The 23,286-nt window shown below is 43.9% G+C and overlaps 6 protein-coding genes across 6 annotated transcripts; 4 read left to right on the top strand and 2 right to left on the bottom strand.

Moving 5' to 3' along the window:
* Positions 1–372: 372 nt before the first annotated feature.
* N7510_011842 (glutathione S-transferase family protein) lies at positions 373–1,191 on the bottom strand (the record flags this gene model as incomplete). Its single annotated transcript, XM_056983766.1, has 3 exons — positions 373–695; positions 794–999; positions 1,061–1,191. 3 exons carry the CDS (start codon positions 1,189–1,191, stop codon positions 373–375), a joined length of 660 nt encoding a protein of 219 aa, XP_056827927.1.
* Positions 1,192–2,392: 1,201 nt separating this feature from the next.
* Positions 2,393–3,271, top strand: N7510_011841 (alpha/beta fold hydrolase; the record flags this gene model as incomplete). The annotated part of the gene is made up of 1 exon (XM_056983765.1): positions 2,393–3,271. The coding sequence occupies one exon, from the start codon at positions 2,393–2,395 to the stop codon at positions 3,269–3,271; it is 879 nt and encodes a 292-aa protein (XP_056827926.1).
* Positions 3,272–5,237: 1,966 nt separating this feature from the next.
* Positions 5,238–6,346, top strand: N7510_011840 (uncharacterized protein; the record flags this gene model as incomplete). Its single annotated transcript, XM_056983764.1, has 2 exons — positions 5,238–5,675; positions 5,729–6,346. 2 exons carry the CDS (start codon positions 5,238–5,240, stop codon positions 6,344–6,346), a joined length of 1,056 nt encoding a protein of 351 aa, XP_056827925.1.
* A 3,215-nt stretch (positions 6,347–9,561) lies between these two features.
* N7510_011839 (uncharacterized protein) lies at positions 9,562–10,185 on the top strand (the record flags this gene model as incomplete). The annotated part of the gene is made up of 1 exon (XM_056983763.1): positions 9,562–10,185. The coding sequence occupies one exon, from the start codon at positions 9,562–9,564 to the stop codon at positions 10,183–10,185; it is 624 nt and encodes a 207-aa protein (XP_056827924.1).
* Positions 10,186–12,031: 1,846 nt separating this feature from the next.
* N7510_011838 (uncharacterized protein) lies at positions 12,032–13,859 on the top strand (the record flags this gene model as incomplete). Its single annotated transcript, XM_056983762.1, has 2 exons — positions 12,032–12,062; positions 12,544–13,859. The coding sequence occupies 2 exons, from the start codon at positions 12,032–12,034 to the stop codon at positions 13,857–13,859; spliced, it is 1,347 nt and encodes a 448-aa protein (XP_056827923.1).
* An 8,146-nt stretch (positions 13,860–22,005) lies between these two features.
* Positions 22,006–22,869, bottom strand: N7510_011837 (glutathione S-transferase; the record flags this gene model as incomplete). The annotated part of the gene is made up of 5 exons (XM_056983761.1): positions 22,006–22,104; positions 22,170–22,361; positions 22,424–22,534; positions 22,588–22,741; positions 22,796–22,869. The coding sequence occupies 5 exons, from the start codon at positions 22,867–22,869 to the stop codon at positions 22,006–22,008; spliced, it is 630 nt and encodes a 209-aa protein (XP_056827922.1).
* Between the last annotated feature and the right edge of the window lie 417 nt (positions 22,870–23,286).

Raw genomic sequence — 23,286 nt, 5'->3', positions numbered from 1 at the left:
GTCTCCGGTGGTTAATCCACGCAAGATTATTATTTGCTCGGCCACTGCCGGGGTTCATCCTGGAAAAATCTAGTAGTCACTCTTACAACATCTAATACAAAAACATATCGGCTTGATACGATGTGAATATTGTGAATACTACGTTCCTCAGTGTCTAGCTGATATGCAAACGAATATCATGTTAATCATCCCTCAGGGCTCCATGTATAGCCAAACCTTTCTCTCTTGTGTTCATTCACTAATGAGGCACTCCTGAAACAACTCACAAATTATCTTGGGCAAAAGTGGAAAGTTTTTCATTCTGGCTTAACTACAACTTTCAATATCGCAATAATGAGCCAGAAGTCGACAAGAAAGTTATTAACGTCGCCATTAAAACGGAGTTGTAACTATGGACAGTCCTTTTTTCACTGCCTCTCGCTGTTCAATAGTATCCACCCATCTCTTTACCGCAGGCCATTGAGCAAGATCAGCACCCAGAATGGTTGGCACACGCCTCACCCACGTAAAATTTATGATATCCGCAATAGTGTACTTTGTACCAACAAGGAAGGGGCTTCCAGCCAATTGAGATTCGAGCACCGTTAGAAGTCTCTTTGATTCGTTTGTAAACCTTTCCACACTGTAATCTTGACCGGCAATGCATGCAGAGTCCGACTTCACTAATGGCATGCCCCGAAAATGATTTGCCTGGCCTGCGCGAAAACAGGTTAGCTTGTGCTAGCCGTGACTATTGCCCTTCAAGTACCAATCTGAAGAGAATATCTTTTCTTGTTTTTGTGCCAGAACATACCGAGGATTGGTCCAATACCACCGACTTGAAACATAATCCATCCAAGCTGCTCATAGTACTCCGGTGTTCCGGTACGATAGCTGATTTTACCTTCAAGGTCGTACTTGTCGGTGAGGTAGAGCAGGATTGCTCCACTTTCGAAAACTCGCTCATCCTTGTCTTCTAGGGCAGGGATGCGCCCATTCGGATTAATTTTCAGAAACCATCTTTGACATTTTAAGAAGCGTAAGACCCTGGCTTATTGAATTTGATGTGCGATAAGCTTACTCTTTCTTTTGCTCATTAGTATGTATATCAACAGGGCGGTTCCTATACACCAGGCCAAGCTCTTCGAGGGCAATCGAAGCTTTAACCCCGTTGGGAGTAGCCCAGCTATAAAGAGTGATTTCAGGTGTCATATCGAAAGGAATGATATCGAACAAGTTATAGAAATGAATTTTGCGAGGGCAATGTTTAACACTGAGTATATGAAGATAACAACGTGGGCGGGAGGGAAGATACATGGTTAATATATAGGTACAACGGGTATTGTAAAATTGGTCAGCTATTTTGACTGCCATTGATCATTTGAGGCCACTGCAATCCACATATTAGCTAAAGTGCTATGAAGAGACTTCTGTAACCAAACAGGAAACAATGTAATTAGGGCACGTCTTCGTCATGTATGTATTTCAGATTTCAGATATTCGTTTCTTAGAGAAGACAGCTTATGCATTCAGGTTCAGCAGCTTAATGACATCCCTGTTCGCAACCGCTAATACCTGGAGAACATCTGACATTGTCAAATTATTAATATCCTCATTGGTAAGACAACTGGTGATTTGATAAATTACTTAGTAATGCAAAACAATTAAACCGAAATGACAAATATATAGAAAAATTACAATTTTTAATTTTTACGTTCTGAGTAGCTGAACACTACGAAACAGCATTCTAATGGCTGTATTTATTGCAGTAAAGCCGGAAGCATAGAGCGCGGATCAAGTGCGATAAGCTAGCGGATTAGAATTCGAAGAGTTGGGACATCCAAATTGAATTGATTACTGATCTTTGTGAAAACTTACGTGATTTAGCAAATAAGAGTCAAAGTCAATTACTGTAAATACTCATTCTTGAGACCAGTCTTTGGTGGGAAGCGAGAATTCTGGTATACGCTAGTACCCAAATGCAACCAATGATCCCAATCCGGAGGTCACCCGGAATGTCTGAGTTCTAATTAAGCTATCTATGTAGAAGTGTTGTAATGATTTTTGGCATTCTGATTTGAGGACGCCACAAATTATGTAATATGAGTAAGCTAGTTAACTAATTAACTAGTTAAGTTAGTTAATTGAAAATGTATTTTCAAGCCCCTAAAGCTATTGACGCTGTGCTAGATCGTCCGCTGCCTTCCGCAACCCAAATTACCGTACTTGAACAGTGCCATTAGGGCTATCTAACGCCTGCCCGCACTGTAGCCTAATTATTTATCATGCAGTACGTAACTCTCGCAGTCTAGTGTAATCCAAACATGCTTCGTCAGAATGCTCACTATTAATAGACGGCCTTCTCGGATATTTTCTGAGTATCCAACAATACCTCAATAATTTCTTTTTCGCCATGGCCATGCGAGTCACTCATCTCCACCTCCCTTCCTCGAACGTGAAGCTCTTCTATCGCGAACAGGGGCTTGCCACGTCACCCGTTCTCCTCATGCTTCATGGCTTTCCATCTTCTTCCCACCAGTATCGCAAATTAATACCACTCTTATCGCAAAAATACCGACTGATTGCGCCCGATCTTCCCGGCTTCGGTTTCACAGAGGCGCCGTCCGAGTTCAAGTACAGTTTTGCCACATTAGCCGATACTATTGCGGAATTCTTGGATGCATTGTCCATTTCCAAGTTTGCGATATATATATTTGACTATGGGGCGCCTGTTGCTCTGCGTATCGCATTAAAACGGCCAAATGCCATAACGGCAATCGTCACCCAGAGCGGTAATGCGTACGAAGAAGGCCTGGGGTCATTTTGGGACCCGATCAAAGACTATTGGTCCAGTGGCAACTCTTCCAACATAAGATCAAAACTGAAACAAGCCTTGCTGACTTTCGAGGCCACCAAGTGGCAGTATGAAGAGGGAAGTACGGACCTACATAAGATCATGCCAGAGTCATACTGGTTAGATTATGTTCTCCTGCAACGTCCCGGCAATGCAGATATTCAGCTGGATCTTTTCAAAGATTATGAAAACAATGTGAAACTTTATCCCGAGTTCCAAAAATACTTTCGTCAGACTCAGGTCCCACTTTTGGCAGTGTGGGGTCAAAATGACCCTATATTTTCTGTTGCCGGCGTGCATCCTTTTATAAGGGACTTACCGGGCGCAGAGATTCACTTACTTGATGCCGGACATTTTGCTGCGGAAACTGATCCGGAAATTATCGCACATCTAGTCCTGGCCTTCTTTGAAAAGAAAAAGGTTGGTGCGCAAGTATGATTTGCCTCACACTATGACTCGCAATCGGTCTTTTCATCATGTCTTCTGTGCCGAAAGAAATGCGACATCGTGCCGGCGACTTTCTTGACAAACGCCAAATTTTATTTCAAAACGACCGTTTATTCCCTGCAACTTGTGAAATGCCTGCGCTTCTGAACATCTCATCTACGTTTTCCAGTGCCAAGATTATATCCTTGTATGCTCCTGATCGTATACTCTGATCTTGGTACATAATCAACGCTCATTTAGTTTGCTTGCATCTCTACTACCGCAAGATTCGCCTGCAACTAAATGAAGATCGGCATAATGTCTGATTTCGTCCGGAAAGAACATCTCCCCTCTTGGAGAACAAGTAACACCGAATGGGGCAACCTTTGTTTATTTTACTTGATGATGGCGTGGAAACCGGCCGTTCCCCAGCATCTCCATCAATTATGATATGCTCTCTCTTGTGCAGTAAATTAGGGGCTTGGTACTGTAAATGGTCATCCACAAAGATTCCCATAAAGCTAGAGTGAATAGAACGTAGTCACATATGCTATAGCTTGCATGGATGCCATTTGTGACAGACCTGTGGTGATCCGAGCTATAAGCAACATTCCTCTGTTTGTGATATACTATTCCAGGAATTGGACCAAGAATAGCGGCCACCGTGGTTATGTTGTTGTTTTCAGCTAATTCTCTCTAAGTGCGTCGTGGCAGATAACAAGGCCCCTCTTTCAAATATAAAAATCATAATTAGCTAGAGCCGTTTTCCTCCGAAGAATTAATAAAACCTCAGTTGGAGTACAATCGAAGTTGAAGTATCCTAAGTGATTAAAATTTCCAAAGCAGAAGGGTCGTTGGGGAAGGGGGGAACTACGGAAACAAGGCCCCCCCCTTCCCCATCGGGACAACGTTCTCAACAGAGACACCGGCGCAGTTGGGGGGAAGACTGAACTCAATGAGGATGAGTCAACCGAGCCTTCGTTGTTCGATACGGTCACGAACCGAGAGCTTGCCAGCGTTCTGGAACTGGTTAAAGCTGATGCACGAGTTGCCAAGGGTCGATTACAGAAGAGAGTAGATATCTTTGAAGGTCATATGACGGCCCCATTTTCCAAATTGAGATCGTAATCTGTCGCATTTACCCTGTTTTTGGGTTGATTAGCCCTTTGTAAATTACGTGAACTATTACATGAATATTACATCGTAAATCTCGCCCCACAGAAAAATAGGTTAAATCAAACCTTATTGCTAATGAATGAAAATACAAGCAGAGGGTCTCTCGGATCTGTCTTCGAGGAGCAGGGTGATATAAATTGGGCTAGCTTCATCGGTTGGGCAAGAATCCCAGGAACAACAGAAAGATACACCGACTTTGCATGCTAGGCAAGCATAATCATATGGCTAGGCTAGTATTCGCAGAAACTCGCGCTATACGATCAACTGCACGCTGCCTCTTTTACTTTCAATTCAAGGAAAATGCCTAACTGATTCCGAGATAATATATACCAGAATAATATATACCAGAGGTATAATGTCAAAACGGGAATCTAAAAACTTTCAACCTCGAAAGCCAACATAAGTTTCCACAAACGCACAACGTGCTGATACGAAGCGAATGATCAAAGCGAAACCAGCCAGAATGTCAGCTAGTTGAGGCCAACAAAGTCAGAAACCTTTGTAAAAATGCGCTTAATTAAAAATCTGTTTACTCAATGGTGACGACGTATAATTATTTCATGATGGATACATGATAAGTGATATTTTCTTTCAACTGGCCGAGAACATGTCAGCAGCACGGTTATCTGATATTTGAAAAATATTATTCACTTTAAACTATATATATGACGCTGAGGATCCAATATTCATGGTGAGCGGAAAATACTATTATCATCACAAATGTAAAGCGGCGACAATTACGATCATGGATTGCGGCCCGCCTCCAAATTCTCTGCATAATGGATAAATAGCAGTCGCTGTAATGGCTATCCTCTCTGCTATCGCAACTTCTTGTCTGATCTCTTTTATTACATACAAATTGATCTTTTGCAATTCAGAGGACGCACAGTATATCGGCTACAATCCGTATGTTGTTCTCATTTACAATCTAATATTGGCAGATTTGCAACAGTCACTCGCATTCATGATTTGTTACAAATGGATTGCAGAAAGTAGGATCGAAGCGGCCGCAGCCGCTTGCATTCTGCAGGGGCTCTGGTTACAAATCGGGGATCCTTCAAGCGGATTTTTTGTGCTGTCAATTGCTATTCACACCTTCCTGTTGGTTGCAATGAGACGTCGGCTGAAACATCGAGTGTTCGTTTCTGGTGTTGTCGGCCTGTGGCTCTTTATCATCATCTTGACGGTCATTCCAATTGGAATTCATGGAAGATCCGTTTTTCTCTCATCTGGTGCCTGGGTTAGCAATCCTGAACTTTTGATGTGTTAAGATTGTACTAAAATGAACGAAAGTGTTGGATTAGCGAGGACTACGAGTCGATCCGTTTATGGACTCATTATTTCTGGATTTTCTTGTCGGAATTTGGCACCGTCTGCCTTTACACAGCCATGGGCCTGCAGCTTCATCGCCGTTATACGCAGTCGGCCCTGGTGGGAAACAGACATTCCGAAAGTCTCAATCAGCTGCGTCGCGTTGTTGGATACATGGCAATCTATCCGATAGCGTACATCATTCTCTCGCTGCCTCTTGCCATTGGTCGCATGGCTACCACCAAGAACCGCAGCCCCAGCGCGCTTTATTTTTGCGTTGCTGGTACGATGATGGCAAGTTCGGGTCTAGTTGATGTGTTAGTGTACTCCCTTACCCCACGCAGACTACTCGTTGAACTAGGTTTTAACAACGATCGTATCGTCCACTCAGTCCACGATGGCAAGGAAAGAAAAGGCGTCAACCCAGAAAATTTCACCATGAATTCTGCAAATACGAGAACGGAAATATGCGCAAACTGTACAAATGTCACAGCGCATTTCGACTCGACGGGGACCACTATACAGTCTCCTGACACAAGCCCCGTACCAATGGGACAAGTGCATCTACATAGAACATTCGATGTCAACCGTGAACCCTGACGGCCAATAGCAATCACAAGAAATAGTTAGTCAAAAATTACTTTCCATACACGACTACGATAAATGCAAAATCCTTTGATAAGTTAGTGCTGTAATAACACGAGGCAATGTTATTATACGCGCCCACGAAATCTACTTCGTGTTGCACTCAAGAGTCGTCTGAACTGACACTGAAGGATCTCAAGCAGCTTTCGCACAAATGTATGACATGACAAACAATCGAGTGGACCGACGCGTTCTTTTTGGTTCATTCTCGCCTCCTTTTGTTATTCTACCCGAATCCCTCCCCAAACTTCTCAACGCATACGAGTTTCCTTTTTTCATCTCCCTCACCGGCCGCATAAATCGTGCAAAGCTCGCGCCAACCATAAACTGTCTTCTCATGAAGAGGCATCCTGTTACAACACATTTTCATGAGTTCACACTGAGCAGACATTTGACAAGCAACTGTGCAGAGAGACCACTAGTTTTCTGTTCACAGAAGTCAGCGAGACGTCGATCAAATCCTTGGGCGACAAATGAGTTCTTAACTTTATTAGGCATCACGAACAAAGAAAAACAGTGTAGCTTTCCAAGCTTTTTTTGATTCACTTGAGTTCATTTTCATACCATTATCTCTTCATATTTCCAAGTTGTGTTGCAACGATGTTCGTAAACACAACAGTGGGCATAGGTTTCTTCGCAACCCGTATCATCTTCATCCACACTTGTTGACAGACTGTGTCATATTGAGGATATTCCAGTCAACGGCTGGACAACGAAACTTTTTCCGACTCTCTGTAAAACAGAGCAAGACAATCCCGAATATACAAGACATGATACCGGAGCTACTGCTGTTCAGTTATAACCAGTCTGAGGACAAATTAGAACTCCACTTAATAAATTAATACAAGTCGTTCGGCATGGAGAAGAGATATAATTTTTCATTTCCGCTTTAAAATAAAAGGCCATTTTGTAGAAATAAAGTGTTACGCATCTTTCGAGCTATTGAATATGTTGGTGGTACTTGTCCTTATTATTTCTGTTGGTTGGCGAACCATAGAAGCTTTTATATTGTAGGATTAAGAATTCTGAGAAACTGCTGTTATTTCAAGGTATGTGCAAGAACAGAATCCACATAATTAGAATCGCTGTGGATGGTATCCTAGTAGTCGTTGGCGACCATTTCTGCAGTAAGATGGTAACCATGCCAGCTTGCTCTATGTTAACTAGTCGGGAAATGTGAATCTTCGTTGCCAGAGCACAATGATGAATCTACTATTATTTGTTCAAGTAATAACTTTGCAAGTTATTGGCTAGGAAATAATATTTGTATACATTTTCTTCTTCGAAAACGCTGGTGTTGGTCCATGTCCCCGCACTGGAAACGCTCATATATTCCATTGTCGGATGACCATCTGTGGAATGAAAAAATTTCATTTCTTTGGGCGGATCTTATGCCTGAAGCCGGACTCAGCTCATATTGAGTGATTCATAAAGGCAGAACTGAGGGGACGGTCGGGAACTGGATCTATTATGGAAAAAGGCGCCTTTATGAGCAAATTATAGCAACATATTAATGATCAGTTGACTTCGCCGCACGTTTCTGCTTGTTTGTAAGGAACGTGGGCGTTCGTAGTTAATGTGAGAACAAAGGTGAGCTCTGTGATCAAAAGTCTTGGCACTTTCTACGGTCATCCAGATCAACCCCTTGCGCATTCTCGGTAGCTTGCAATCTGTATACTGTGGTACATAAGGTCGCGCAGTCTAAGGTGCCTGATTTGAATTCCTCAAAGTATTCGATACGTGTTTCCCTCCATTCCGACGCATAAGATACTCCTAGCTCGTACGATATTCGGTCTATTGGTTGGTTAAGATCGATTCATAAAGTGTTTATGTAATGTCCTATTCGGCCCCCGCAGCAAAGAAAAAGGGTCGCCACCCGCCACCCAGAAATATGACTGCAAATTCATACAGCCTAGGAAAAGCTCCAGCCAGAAGACCAACAGACACGCGCCATGTCTAGCGCGGACTATCCCATTTTACGTTTTATTAACGAAGACCCGACGGCTGTCTCCAACAGGACCGACAAGTTCTGCTCCATTCGATCTCACGTAACGCAGTGGTCTTGGCGGAACGCTAGGTATCTACCAGCAAAACAAGATGCGGCAGTGCGAACAGCTGCCAATGAAGACGACGACGAAACAAACATACAGAAGAACTCAAGGGGTTCATATGAAGGAAGATTGGTGACCAAACATCGTCGCGGCCACATGATCCGGGGACGAGGGCGAACAAATACAACGCGTCATCAGCATCGCTATATCGCAGAAAAAGCTTCTGATGAATCCGACAGAGTTCAAGATCTGGCCAGATCCCACGTTTCAGTCACTGAGCTCCCACTTTCAACCTCGGACAATCTAAGCCGGGAATGCTTTTTTGGCGTTGATGGAAATGGACTTCTCGACCCATTTCAAGTCCATGTTGATGTTCCGCTTCGATCCTCCTTTCTGAACAAATGCAATACATACTGTGAGGAGAAATATTTCCCCCAAATCATTTGCGTGCTAATATGCCTCTTCCAGGTCTTTCAATAATCTGGCCAGGCTTGATGCCCGCAGCTTTTAAGTCAACGTTTAATAAACCTATGCATCGCTGGTTTTCTTTAACTCAGCAAAATGCCATACTACTCACGGCCATGTCTTTTGCCTCCCTGGCACACAAACGAGTCCGTTGGCTTGAAAATAGAGACAGTAGTTTCGAAACTGCAGATCAACAAATGATGGAAATCTGTGAGATGGAGACCGTGAGAATGATCAACGAAATAATTTCAGATCCTACCCGCGCAATCTCGGATGCAATGATCCTAAGTGTTCTGGCCTTAGCAACAAACCGAGCCGAAGAGTCCACCTTCGACGAAGAGGTTTTTTCTTCTTTCGATGCCCCTCTGAAGAAACTTCAGTGGTTGAATATCTATGGAGCATTGCTTGTTAATCCGGTACACCAAGCTGGACTTGCTCAGCTTGTTGTCTTACGGGGAGGCCTCGAACAGGTAGAACTTCCCGGTCTAGGAGCCGTTGTTTCCTAGTATGTCATCCTATTATGCTTCAAGTAACGCGTCAAGGATGCTAATTGTAATATGAAGTGCTGACATTATTGAGGCAAGCAGAGCCTGCTCGCCTGCCTTTTTCCCGGTAATACTGTTCTGCAAAAGAGCATCCGTGACATTGTGGACCATGTTCGACATTGATGAACACGAAATCCGCGTGCTTTCAGGATGCCATGAGCTCGGATTAACCTCCGAACTTATCGAAGCCTTCCATGCGATGCGCGCTTATTCAGCTGTTGTTGAAAAATATATGTCGGGCTCATTGGCCAATCCTAATTTGGACAGAATCGCAGATCAACGAAATTTTACCCAACACAGAATTTTAAGTCTGCCACAAGGTTCGCAGTTAGCAGCAGTCCATCACAAGCAGCTATCTCTGTATGAACCTTGCCGCATCGCCGCTATGATATATGGGGTTGGGGTTATCTTTCCTCTACCTGAACAGACCGCGCCCTTCAAAAGTCTGGCAACAATGCTGAAACGAGAGCTTCAGCAAACTGATTGGTCCTATTTCAGCCAAAGCTCCCTAAGTCGCCGGTTTCTTCTATGGATACTGGTCATGGGTGGCATGGCTTCGTTAGGTATGCCGGAGAGGAACTGGTATGTGTCGCAACTGCACACTTGTCTGTCACAGTTCCGGACGACAACTTTTAGCAGCCTCAGAAGAAGCCTCAAGTCAGTGCTGTGGCTAGATTGTGCATGTGATACGGGTGCTCGTGAACTTTGGAAAGCCTCTAAGGACCTTGAATGACCAAAATTTTCGTTAAGCCCTTGAAGCTAGCGTTCTTATGTTTGTTGTTGTCGCGTACCTATTAATTTGCCAATATAAATGAAAGCTTTGGTTTTCACTGCGTCGAGATTCAGGGGAAGTCCGAGAGCCACGGCGGAGACCTGATCCTGGAGATCACTCGACACACCCTACGATACCTATACTTTCTGGTGTCTTGGGTACCGAATGGATAGACTCAACAGACTGATATGTGATACCCAAGAAAATGTACAATTTTGAGATCTACTCTTGGTGGATGTCTGTACACCAGTGACGCTACGCTTCTCTGGCTTATTGCTGACTCTGCACAAGAGATTTCACTGCTTGATACGACAACAGCAGGCCTAACCAGCATACTAAATGCCATATACTACAGGCTCGATATTTCGGAATCAAGATTAATCAATATAGAGATATAATGCGTCTAAAATTGATAGTTTACTGTCAAGTTTATAACAGTTCATGGACAAAAGTATCTGATAATATTTCTCTTGGATTAATAGAATTGGTAAATATATGCCATTGTAGAAATATATACCTCAAGGAACAAGTCCACTGACTAAGATCCGAGGTTTTCGTGTGATTCAATTCGGTAAAAATAATTTTTGCTGTCAAGAGCCGATCTAATATATACCAACAACGTGGTATTATGTTTTTAGACCATGATTCCTCTTTCCTTGAAGATACTAGGGCACCCTTGAATTTTCATGCAGTAGAACATGAATAATTACATATTGTTGAATCTGTGCAGCATATAAATTTCAAAGCGTGCTCACCAGCTACAAAAGGGGAGCTCCCGAGCAAATAACGCTCCCATATCAAAGCATTGTCTCGATTGGATTCCGACATATAAACTTGTGATTAGGTATCCAAGCTTTCAGTTATAGACACAAGTTTCCTCACATCAACTGTACCTCACAAGAAAGCCAATCACCCCAAACACATAGCAAACGTGATAGATTGCAGCTCTATATTTCAACGACCAATGGCTATCGTAGGCTATTTCTACTGAAGTAAACTTTCTCATCACATATCTAGTGTGTTGATATGTTCTAGGAGCATTCGACGTATAGCGATTAAACCGCATATATTTTTATATCAGACCATGGCAGGGCAGCGTATTTTGTATGACGAAAAGAAATGATCTAGCTTGACGTCAACATATAACGGTTGTTATGCTAGGGAACTACAACCCACCAAAATATGCACCAATAACTTATAGTTGTTGAGATATACAATTTATGACACTTGTCAAACTCTGGGCGTACGACAGTCCCTCATGGAAGTGTAAATCACGAAGAATTAAATCTCTAATTCAGATAAATCTGAGGATGCCCGACAATTTAGAAGGCGAACTAGCTAATAAACAATGAATAACAGTACTAGTACAAAATAGGAAATATTAGTAAGGGGTAAAATTCCTGTATGTATCCTGGTGGAATTCCAATTCTTGACAACACTTACTACATGTTCAGAGATCATCATTTCGCTTGTGTGACTGAACAGCTTGTAAAATACATTAACGGGTAGAGCTCTGCTCCCTTACCTGATGTGTAAGAAATTTACTGTTCTTAGTAAATGTCTCATCTACCGTCTGGCCGTCCGCGGCGCAGGGCGAAGCATTGAATTACAAGCTCGCCTATGGGAGAGTTTCTGCAGCCCAGTTATGCAGTTCCACACCCCACAATTAACCCCGAGCTAAGTGCGAAGCCAATCAGATTGATTTATATGCCGACCACCACCAGAAACAAATGATGCGGGAAGTCTCGCAATTATTCCCGAGTGACTGCGCAGTTTGGTACATTATCCAACTGTCTGGTTCGCCCGCATGTCCGTATTCGTTAAGTGGAGGCACCCACGTATTGATTTCCAGAAATTGCACGTCATTGACAACTTGTTGGCATAATTACATGTCAAAAGGCGCATTGAGCCCAAAAACCCTGACCAGATTCTGTAACAGATAGCAGCAAGTATGGCTGGATTAACGTGCCTACGGTATCACTCAACAAGTTTACCTAGAAATTGATACAGATTACAGTACCCCCGCGGGTAGTGGGTTTTATAGGTTGCAAACACTGTCGTGCAATATGCATGGCGGCGAAATAACTACTGTAATGACTGAGTAAATAGAAATCGGACACAAGAGTTTATTTTATGATGACCCCCTGCTGCCGTCCTACCTGATGCTGTTTCTCCTATCCTGCGCAAAATATTCCCGATCCTCCAATCATACGCTCCTCGTTTCAATCCGGCCTCCTATATGACTGCACCGCTGGCTTCGGCTGAGCCTGTGCTGGGTGCATACATCTTTCGCGCGCCACGGTGATCGTAACGCCAAAGTGTCGGGCGACTCCACTTTGACCGATCTAGGCTACAGCGAGGTCTTTGAAGCGGGCTCCTTCTACCATGCTCGCTACATCGACAACTCCTCGGTCAAATATATCCAGAGCATCAGCTCCAAGGTTGCGGATCTCACTCAGATCCAAGCCTCAGCGCCCGTAGACGCGGTGCTGCAGAACTCGGCCACAGGCTTCTTGCAAGGCGTGTACCCACCCGTTGGTACAAAATATGGCTCCATGAAGCTCGCCAACGGAACGACTGTCCAGTCGCCGCTGCAGGGCTACCAGTTGATATCTCTATCCGTCGTTGCCACCGGTGAGAACAGTGAGGACGCGAACTGGCTGCAGGGTACGACAAGCTGCCCCAAGGCCACTGTCAGCAGCAATAACTATTTCCTGTCGAGTCAGTACAATGAGTTGCTCTCCTCCACCACCGATTTCTATCATTCGCTGGCGCCCATACTGACTGCGGCTTTCAATGAGTCCTCCATGACTTATCTGAATGCCTACGAAATCTTCGACTACCTGAATGTTGCCCGAATCCACAACTCGTCGACCGACTTCTCTCATAGTGGCCTGTTGACCAACTCCGTGTACCACCAACTAATGACCCTTGCCAATACCCACGGGTACGGCCTGGCCTACAACGCCTCCGAACCTGTACGGCTTATTGCTGGTGCTATCTTGGCCGGCGAGATCCTCCAGGGTCTCAACAACACCATCACCGGAACGGGAGAGCTGCTGGATTTGCAAATTGGCTCTTACGGCACTATTTTCTCGTTCTTTGGACTAATGCGATTGCCTAAGGCCTCAATGGATTTCAACGGTATTCCAGACTGTGCTTCCTCGTTCGTGTTCGAACTGGTGACCAACGCGACTGGTGGCGGGATCCCCGTCACCGATGAGATTAGAGTGCGCTTCACTCTCCATAATGGCACCCTCACCGGATCTGACGAACCAGTGGGCTACCCATTGTTTGGCACGTCGAACGAGCTGATCTCTTGGTCCGATTTTGTTTCGGAAACGCAGAAGATTGCTGTCACCAGTGACACGAACTTGTGCGAGATGTGCGAACTCATGACGGGTTCCTGTGCAACCTTAGACTCGAACGCTTCTATAACGGCCGATGATTCGTCCTCCGGCTCTGATGGTGTCTCGCGTCCCGTTGCTGGTGTGATTGGGGCCATGGTCACGTTGGCAGTCATTTTGGGTCTTGAAGCGCTCTTTTTCCTGACCGGTGGCTTCACCATCACGCAGCGGCGCAAGGTGGATCGGGTGGCAGGCACTGGGGGTGCCATGACCGGGGACAAGAAATAGTTATCAGCCTGGTTGTCCACCGCTAGCCCTACTTCAATATAGTTAATGATAATCTCAATGTCGTATTCTGTCAAGGCCTTGTAGGTAGTCTCAGGGTCGAAAAATATATTTTACTACACTCCTTGCCTTGCCTTTTCCAGTTTTCACCTCGACGTCTTCTGCGTAAAATTGATGTCCTTCAACGGAGGATATTCAGGGAAGTTTAGTCTGTGATAAGGGCTTAAAATGTCAGACCCTGCCGATCGAAGAGCTATCTAAGTTCGGTTCCGAAGGTGCAATCCCACCCTGACTGCAGGAATTTGCCAATCGTGCGTGAAAATAAGACACAGAAAGGTGACCCGTGAGACTATCATATGTCGAATGTGCGAAAGAAATCCGTTGTGAACCCTTGTCTTAGCATACGCGTACACTGGTGCCGATGTTGCCTGAAGAACTGATCCCATAAAGTCAAACATATCGTCTTACGCCTGAGTGACCAGTGTCGTTCTTTCAACTTTCCTTGTCACACTGCTCCATTCCTTCTACCGCCGGGAGATACTAAATTCCGTTCGGCCTTCCTGATCGGGGCTAATTGCTGACCCTGTGTTCCTAATTAGCATAATTGTCTTACTGGTTGGGTATCAGTAGAATTGTTGCTCTTGCGAGGCCGTTTATTTAAATTTCATGGTGGAAATACAAGCAATGTAAGATCTCTTTGACGTTGACATGTAATGGGCCAATAAGCTAAACTGACAATACCCGTTTGGCGCAGAATCTACTAAGAAGCTAGCTTATCGCATAACACTATTCTCAACCTCGAGGCCGGAGACACAGACGACAAGAGATTATGGAAACAACGTTTGATGTATCAGACGTGAGGTGTGCAGTTCCCTCTAAACCAAGTAGAGCAGTAGTCATTGATCAGTGAATTTAGTGTTTTCTGTTTTCAACTGTTGTTAGGCGCATAAGGAACGGTGGTATACCGCTCTTTAATTACTAAATCCACAACTTCTAGCGTGCTTAGTAAACGAGCGCCGCACGCAAGCGAGCACCGCACCCCAAAACACCATAGTACAAATATTATTTTTACAATTTGATAATTCAACAACGACGAAGTTGTTCACTTTGATTATTGATTTGATATTATTCATACGTATAATTAATAGTATGGACTGCGATCGCGTGCTCGATATATATCTAAACGCTAAATCTCAAATTTCTTAAAATCTCACAAATAGGCTAGTCATTTTCAAAATCTTATTAGAACACAATTAAATCGTATATTACGACATTATTGTTGATATATGAATCGGTAGAATATCGCGTTTACTATGGTGTTTTGGGGTGCGGCACTCGTTTATCGAATACGTTTGAGAGCTTCAATCTTCATAATAATAGTTCATTGGCCATTTCGATCAACGTGAGGGAGGATAACAAAAGCCGGATTGGTATTGGTTAACTAAACCATTAGTAGTTAATGCACCTTCTATAAAGGGTTAGTGCGCAAGCCCGACCAAGCTCGACCAATCAGTGATGTGATAAGAAAAGACCCACCTGCAGGTGGCGCGAATTACCCGTTATATTGACGTGGAACTGGCCAATCACCACCTTTGCTGGTAGGCCGCCATGGATGAAAGATAGTTTGTTACTGTACACTGCCATATCCGTACTTCACTTAGGTCGTAGGAATACTTATAACGAACAGGCGCTGTTGTGTTGAGTCAGTTCTGAATACGCATTATTCATCCATTGAAGTGTCAGGCCGATAACTCATTGTATGAGTCAGACTTTCATCAGCGTCGTCTGGGACTTTCAATGTCTCTAACTCATCATCATACGGGAAACGAACTGCGAGATGCTCGGAATCCACAATGTCCCCTAGATGAAACCCAGTTCATCCAAGAACACCCCGAGTTCAGAGCAGTAGCAGCAGTCCGTAAGTAGCGTACTTGAGCAGCCTTGAATCGATGTCAATAACACGCAAAAAGAACCAACGTATCTTTTCGTCGAGCATGACAAACTACCTTTACGCCACGGTTACGATAGTAAGAAGAGAGCTCATGTCCAGCGGTTTTCTGGGAGCCGAAATGCGAGAAAAGTGCAAGAACATTCACCGAACAAAGTTCTGCCAAGGCAATCATTCTTAAGCCAGTGTCAGTCTGCAGAAAGGGATAGCCAGTGTGGTATGGCAGCCCGTAATTCTTCAAGCACAATTCTAATGCTGATTATACTAATGAGATAAATCAAATCTCCCGAGTGAATGTCTGGACATTGACTCCAGCTACATCACCAAAAGTTGGCCTGTTCAAGAAGTGGACGCTCTGGACCGTTACTGTGAAAACTTTCTTCAATCAGTGATAGCCTCATTCTCATCTCGACCGAATACTCGTGTTTACGGAAACGGTCCCAACCGTACTTTGGCCCTGCTGTTGTCCTCATGTGAGTTTCGATTTACAAAAGTCTCTGAGATTATGCAAGTTTCGCTTTTATGTTCTTGCCTCTTTCTTTACACTTATTTTATCATATCACACGTCGAGTCTCGCTAACAAATCAAGTTTTCGAAGAAGAATTTCCGCAAGTGTTTGCTACTTCAAACTACCAATCTCGTCATATCAATTGGATTACATCGCATGTTACCAAAGACCCGGGGGCTATGTTTGCTCTGCTGAGCTATTCTGGGGCCCTGAAGAGAAGCCAAGTTTTACGGAAAGATCACAATATCAACGTAAGTAATGATAGTTCTGCGTTTCAAAAAAGAATGGAAAACTAATGAAGCTGAAGACTGGCTTCATTGAACACTGGCAGATTGTGTGCAAAATAAAAGCGGTCGAAGTCCTAGGAAACAGAATGAATAATGTCGACGATGCAACAGATATTGTCACCATCTACAGTATCGCATGCTTACTGGCAGCTGATGTAAGTGTCGTGCGATCTCGGTTAGCAGCTTATTACATGCTACAAACTGAACCACCTTCGATTTTAGTTGCTCAATGGAGAGAAAAGTGCTCTTGAAGTCAATTTGCGGGGACTTCGAAGTTTAATGACCCTGAGAAATGGATTTGAGGGCTTTCCTGATGCTGTCATCGATTTCATTGTGAGGTATATCTTAGCTACTACAAATGTGGTATCTGTGAACTTGCTAACAACTACAGAACTTGTCAAATGAGCGAAGCGTTCATTAATAATACCCCGCAACCAGTTCCTCCGGACAGCAAAGCCCCAATGTCTCAATAGAGGCCTGAAATATTTTTCGCTACAGCTGTAAAGATATTGGGCCTGGATTCAACCATCCCCGTCTATTATGAACATGCTTGGTGGTACCAAATTGTTATAGAATAGGATTTAATCTATACAGGTTTTTGATCTCAGACCGATCTAACGAATGAAATGTCTGGTTCCGGAGATCTCTACCTCATGGGGGTGATTCGAATGGGCCCCGATATCGCTTTTTTGCTGGAAAAGCAAGGTATCATAAGCAGAATTATGTCCAAGCCTGTCCATAACACACAAAGTAGCCTGGAAGGGCATCAATTCGCGAACTGGTGCGCTAACAAACACTTATGCATTGTCTGCGAACTTTATAATGTCTCTTGGGGGGTACGAATGAAGCTCTGAAATCAAGTGGTCGTATTCATCACGTAGAACGGGGTTACAGGGCAGGTCTTTTGACCATCCCTTGGATGGAAGAGGACGACTGCTTCTAAATCTTGGTATTTGAATATTGAACCCGCCTCACATAAGTATCGCCATCTTGTCTATATAAATTCCAGCAGATGATCGCACAGAGCTGCCAGCTTGACAGGTATGGTGCTGCATGGATACCTAGCTTTACTAGGCTGTGTTGCGACGTTGCCAAACAGCCCAAGGTTGAGGAGATCCCTAGGATAACGCGCTAGCTGTATTCGACACCCCGTGCCATTTGGTATTAGATAATACGTCGCTGCTGATCATGTCGCAAATAATCTCATGCTATTAAATGGTTAGATTGGGCGCCATTCTGGTGGTACCGCATGAAAAATAAATTAGCAAGACAGCGTAAAGTTCAAAACGTGGCCAGAGGAGTATTAACAGAGTAGTTATTCAGAGAGCAAATATGATTGTCCTGTTGCGCTGGCAAAATGTTTTGGCTACTAGGAAGTTGTATGTAATATAAATTCAAGGGTTTCCAAAGTCGACTGTAAAAGAAAGACACAATTTATACGCAGGAGCACTCTAACTATCTTCTAACTATTGTTTGTGATACTGTGGATTATATTGTCTCTTGTTTATCGGTCAATCGTGATTATTAGGATGGCACGTTGACAATGAAGGCTCAGGGGTCAAGCCAACATATACATATGTTGTATAAACATTAAAATGCTTTTTTCTATCCTGCCAATTGCGAGTATAACACGCTTGAGTTAACGGCGTGCTACTCATCTCACCTGAAAGATGGCGTGTACGAACGCAGAGTAATCCAAAAGTAGACAAGTCAAGTAGAAGTGATAAATATTACCATTAATCTAACACCGCACACAGCAAAACAAATGTGATTAAACCGACCTACAAATGACGTAATAGGATTTCTATCTCTGATTCTCAGCTCTAGTATTTGACTCAGATTAAGAACAAGTCCATGTTTAGTTATCCTATTGACTTGCCAGAACAGTTAAATAAAGGAGAGGTCAGACAGCTCCAATATGAATATTTCAACATGACCTCAGGTCAGCCAAAGTCCCAAGGCCGTCATGAAAATCAACAAAATCTGTGCAAGGACCGAATATTGCAATTCCGTCCGTCGCTCTAAAAAGAATCTTTCATATACGCCATCGATCCCACTGGCATATCATGCGTTCCTCATTGCCTTTAAAGCATACCAAATGAATTAAATTATTGCCTTTACGGCAACTTCGTATGGCAGCGCCAGCGGGCTCCTGAGTCTGTCAACGCTTCCCATCTACAGCTGGGAAGAATATCAGCAATGCAGTTTGATTGAGTCCTGTATATGTTTGTCTGGCGTCCTGTTCGGATCGCTATCCCCACACCTTGTGGTCAGATGGACGTAAATGAGCCATTACCCCCAACCGATAGTCTGTAATGTTAAAGACGCATACAGTAATTTACTGATATCGGAAGTTGGCGGAGTCTGGATTCCGCGTATCCACTAGGAAATTTACTAGATAGTGTCATGTGACAATGATTGAAACCGATGGTATTCAGGTCTAGCTATCATGTCCATATTTATAGTAGAGACGCGGAAAAACTCTACACAGTGATATCTGGCCACATCGGGGCACAGTTCCCTGATTGGGAAATTTCCAGATGAGCGTGTCAGGCTGCGGCAGCGGATTAATTACCAGGAGCCATTATACTGACAAATGTCAAATATGCGACTGACGGTAAAGGTTTAGCCTCGCATTCGATTCGGAGTTAAATATGGGGCGCTGACTCTGGCGAGATTTCACTAACTCGATCGTAAATCTCTGGAATGCCAAGAGCGTTCCTGTTGCAACTCGTTCGCCTACAGCAAGAGAATTCCAGAATCTTCAGATCTGCTCCATGGACAATTTGCTATTCACAGCCGTAGATACTCTTATAGGAGACGGTGCAGCTTCTAACTAGAGGCTTTACTGTTCAGAAACCTACGAAAGCAATTATTGGAAACTAACCACAAAAATGGCGGTGAGACTTGCTCCGATCTTGACACGGCGAAATCCAGCTGGATTAAATGCCTGAAATGGTTAGCTCGGCGTTGGGGGAAGCTATCTTTATTGCTTCCTATTCTGGTTAATACATTCACCCTGTACAACCGGCACATCAAAGTGACTCCGGGTCATAGTTCGGACGTGTCCTCTTAACCGGCCGCGGAACCCACGACAATGAATGTTCAGGCTTTTTAATTCGCGGAACTCAGGAGCTATCTCTCTCCGCTCTCTATCGTGATCTTTCCATCCGCAGATTGTCTTCAACAACCATCAAAACTTTATAGACATAAGTGTTTGATAGTGCCTGATGAATGTCTGCTAACAAAATTACGTGCAGGCGGGAATCTATCCCTCTAAATTTTATATTCATATGGGTCTACTCTTTGTAAACCAAAAAACCCAGTCTGGCTAGAAGCCGAAGCACCGAGCTGCAACCCTGTCGAATTTGACCAAGGTTTAACGTAACCGAGCTGCTGTACGGAACCTAGATCTACTTCAGGGAGGCATTTGCCTTGATGGGCTAGCGTGAAATCGGAGTATGATGACTACAGTCGCGACCATGCAGAAACCAATTAGACGATGTGCAGCGGCCAAATCCAAGAGAATCATGCCACCGCTTTACTGAAAAATCGGCGGCCAAAAAAGAGGAAAAGAAAGACTGATGGAAGTTGTGTCTTATGAATGCGTCAAGCCGGAACTATCAAAACTGAATTAAGTATTGTGACCGACTAAAGTATAAATATCGCCATTGCCGCCCGGAACTCAAGACGTCAACCGATTAGTACATCCGAATTTGCCACTTTGAACAATTTCCACTAACGATATGGATCATGGGGAATTTGATAACTCGCTTCTTTTGCTCCAATCACAACTTCCACATTCCTGCTCATCTTGCAGACCAACAGTAAGTTGTTTCCAATCGCTCACTAATACTCAACTTTCGCGCCAGCCCGAGCTCACGTAATAGGATAATCCGAGCTCGCTAGACCCAGCCATCAAACAATCGTCACAGGCCCTCTGGGACCAAAATTCGAGCTTCAAAATACAACCAAACCACCAACGCCCCGAGCCGGTTACATACAATGGCCAGAAGTTGAGCGAAGATAGCTTGTGAGTAAACGGCCTTGCATCCTATGGTTCAAACACTAATAGACGTATACCAAATTCAGATACAACGAAGCGAGCGAGTTATACCACCCGTGTTTGGACTTTCGAGTGGAAGATATGCAAAACACTTCTGTCGCTGTAATAACAAGCGATACGACAGATTCATTCATTACCAACGAGAAGTCAGATTTACTCTCAAAGGAAAACGGTGACGTGAGAACGGTCAAGAAAAGACTCCAGAACCGAATTGCGTATGTTATGCCCTTCAAAGTCTAGAGACTTGGCTCATATATGGTCCAGACAGAAGTCATTCCGCAAACGTAAACAACAGTACACCGAATCGTTGGAAAGACATATTCAAGACTTGGAACAGCAGCTAAAAGAAATTCGCAATGAGAACGCCCAACTTAAAGATATTTCGGCTTCGTACTGTGCAGGCCAGATGCCGGCCCCGATCGCCTCACAAAGTTGTACCGAATGTGTCATCTGTCTTCACCTGAAGAGAAATATGGGTGGACGCATTGTCTGTCCAGAGTCTCGCCCCATAAGCAGATGCCCGGGCTCTTGAAGTCTATCTTAAAAAACTTGTTGCTTGCTGGTTATTCGCGCATGTTTTGCAGCCGGCTTCGCCATAAAGATCCTTATACAGAAATGAGTTTTGAAGCTATTAGCCCGTATTCTCATCCTTCATAATGTCCATCGACTTGAAGCACATGGAGTTGCATATTTCGAAAGACCTGCGCAAATCTATGATACACAAAAAGGTCTAACTGATATACAGGAACGAACAGAATAAGGTTCGACTGATTTAACAGTCTTTTTTCCCTGAAAATCTATCTCCGAATTGTAGGATGAATGAGAGCTTAGAAACACAAGCCCCCAGAAAAATACAAAGCAAAACCAGTATCGCCTCTGCGCATCATGGCCTATTTGCAAGCCTATGAACTCATAGTATACACAGCGAGGCCGGTCTATCAAACGCACTCAGAGGTCGGCTCTCCAAGCCAACCTCTGACATGAGATATGCAAGAAAATCGTCAATACTTTCCCGTACAAGAATCCGGCAATGGATATGAGAGACTAACTCGACAAGCTGAAACAGCTGAAACAAAAGGCCCCCGTCAGAGTGGGGAGAATGCGGACGAGAAAGGATCGCTGATCGTCGAGTATCAGCGGTGGTATTTAAGTCTTACGTAATAAAATCTCTTTCTTTTCGATACGAGTAGCAATTGGTCAATTTACTTGGAGTCAATCTCCAAAACAAACATCGAATTACCGAGATATCAAAAAATGAAGTAACACTAAGATAATATGTAGACCTCCATCGAGCGTCTAAGCAGAAGATCTCGCATTTTAAGCACAACCCTACGACGTCTCTAGGATTTGGTACTGCGACCACTCGCAAGATACGATTGGATGCGGGGGCGGGCTTCGAAAGCTTTTTTAAACTTAAGAATCGGCTCCGGCAGTTCCGCCTAAGAGAGTCGGCATATTAGTGCCTTGAAGATATATTTATATTGTCAGCTCGGAAGACACATACCGGTAGCGTCCCAATATTTTCATCATTGTCGATAGATTGATAAACAGCAAAATCAGCATAACTGATATTGCTTCCCAGCAGATAAGGTCCCGCTCGTTCGGAGTAATACTCCGCAAGGATTTTATAGTATTTCGGAGCGAAATCATTCTTGTACTCGGCCGTTTTAGCCTTTAGCTGGCTTGCCCATTGTGACTGCAAATAACCTGTTAGTCCATGATAACTTACCGCAAAGTGACCAGCTATCTATGACTTACTCTCCAATCAATATAAATATCTGCCACAGCGTCAACAACGTACTTTTCGAGGCTTGTTTTACCCTCGTAGCTTCCCAATTCTCGGGCCAGATAGCGTAGTATAGGAATGTGCTAGTATCACCGTTAGTAAGCAGAAGTCATTCAAACGAAGAGATGCGGCCAACCTGGTTCAAAATAGCACCATTGTATTCGAGCACTGGCACTTTCCCGGTCCGCGAAAGGCGTTTTGCCTGGAGATCCGTGCTGGTCGCTGCCCAGTTATCGCCGGGCGAATATCGTTTATCCTCGAACTTGATTCCAGCATCTTGCAGGAAAAGCCTGTTCAGACACTCACGTCAGTCCGGCGCAAAGCATTCCTGTGATATTAATTACCGCACGACTTCTCCTCTACCCAAGCTGCCAATATCGAAATAATGCAGAACGGGCTTAGTCGGAAGCTGCGACATGATGGATCAATTGTGGCTGTTTATTTTGGAGGTAATTTCTAGGAGTTGAATTGCGAATAGCTTTGTCCAGAGAGAAATTGGCAGCACTAGGTAGCGGTCAGATTTAAATAAATTCAGTGGAAACAATCCAACAATCCAACAGTAACTATTTACACAACAGTGGGGGGCTGCGAAAGAATCTTACGTAACGCATACGTAAGGCATTAAACACTGTGTACGTTAGGGCCAACGGCCTTTGTTAAGGTAAGTTTAGATGAAACTTTACCCGATAGGGGCAATGCTTCCATTAACAGGCTAGCGTCTCAAATTGACTTCCTGCTCGTGTAGCATGTGTAAATCAAAGTATATCAAATAGTTGGTATCATTAGTGTGTATCAGGATTACAGCATTAATACAAGAGCTCCATCACTTGCCCAA

This window comes from Penicillium lagena (assembly GCF_028827675.1).
Source record: "Penicillium lagena strain IBT 129212 chromosome Unknown utg000009l_segment0_segment0, whole genome shotgun sequence".
In the NCBI taxonomy this organism is placed as follows: domain Eukaryota; kingdom Fungi; phylum Ascomycota; class Eurotiomycetes; order Eurotiales; family Aspergillaceae; genus Penicillium; species Penicillium lagena.
This window is presented reverse-complemented; position numbering and strand designations above follow the sequence as displayed.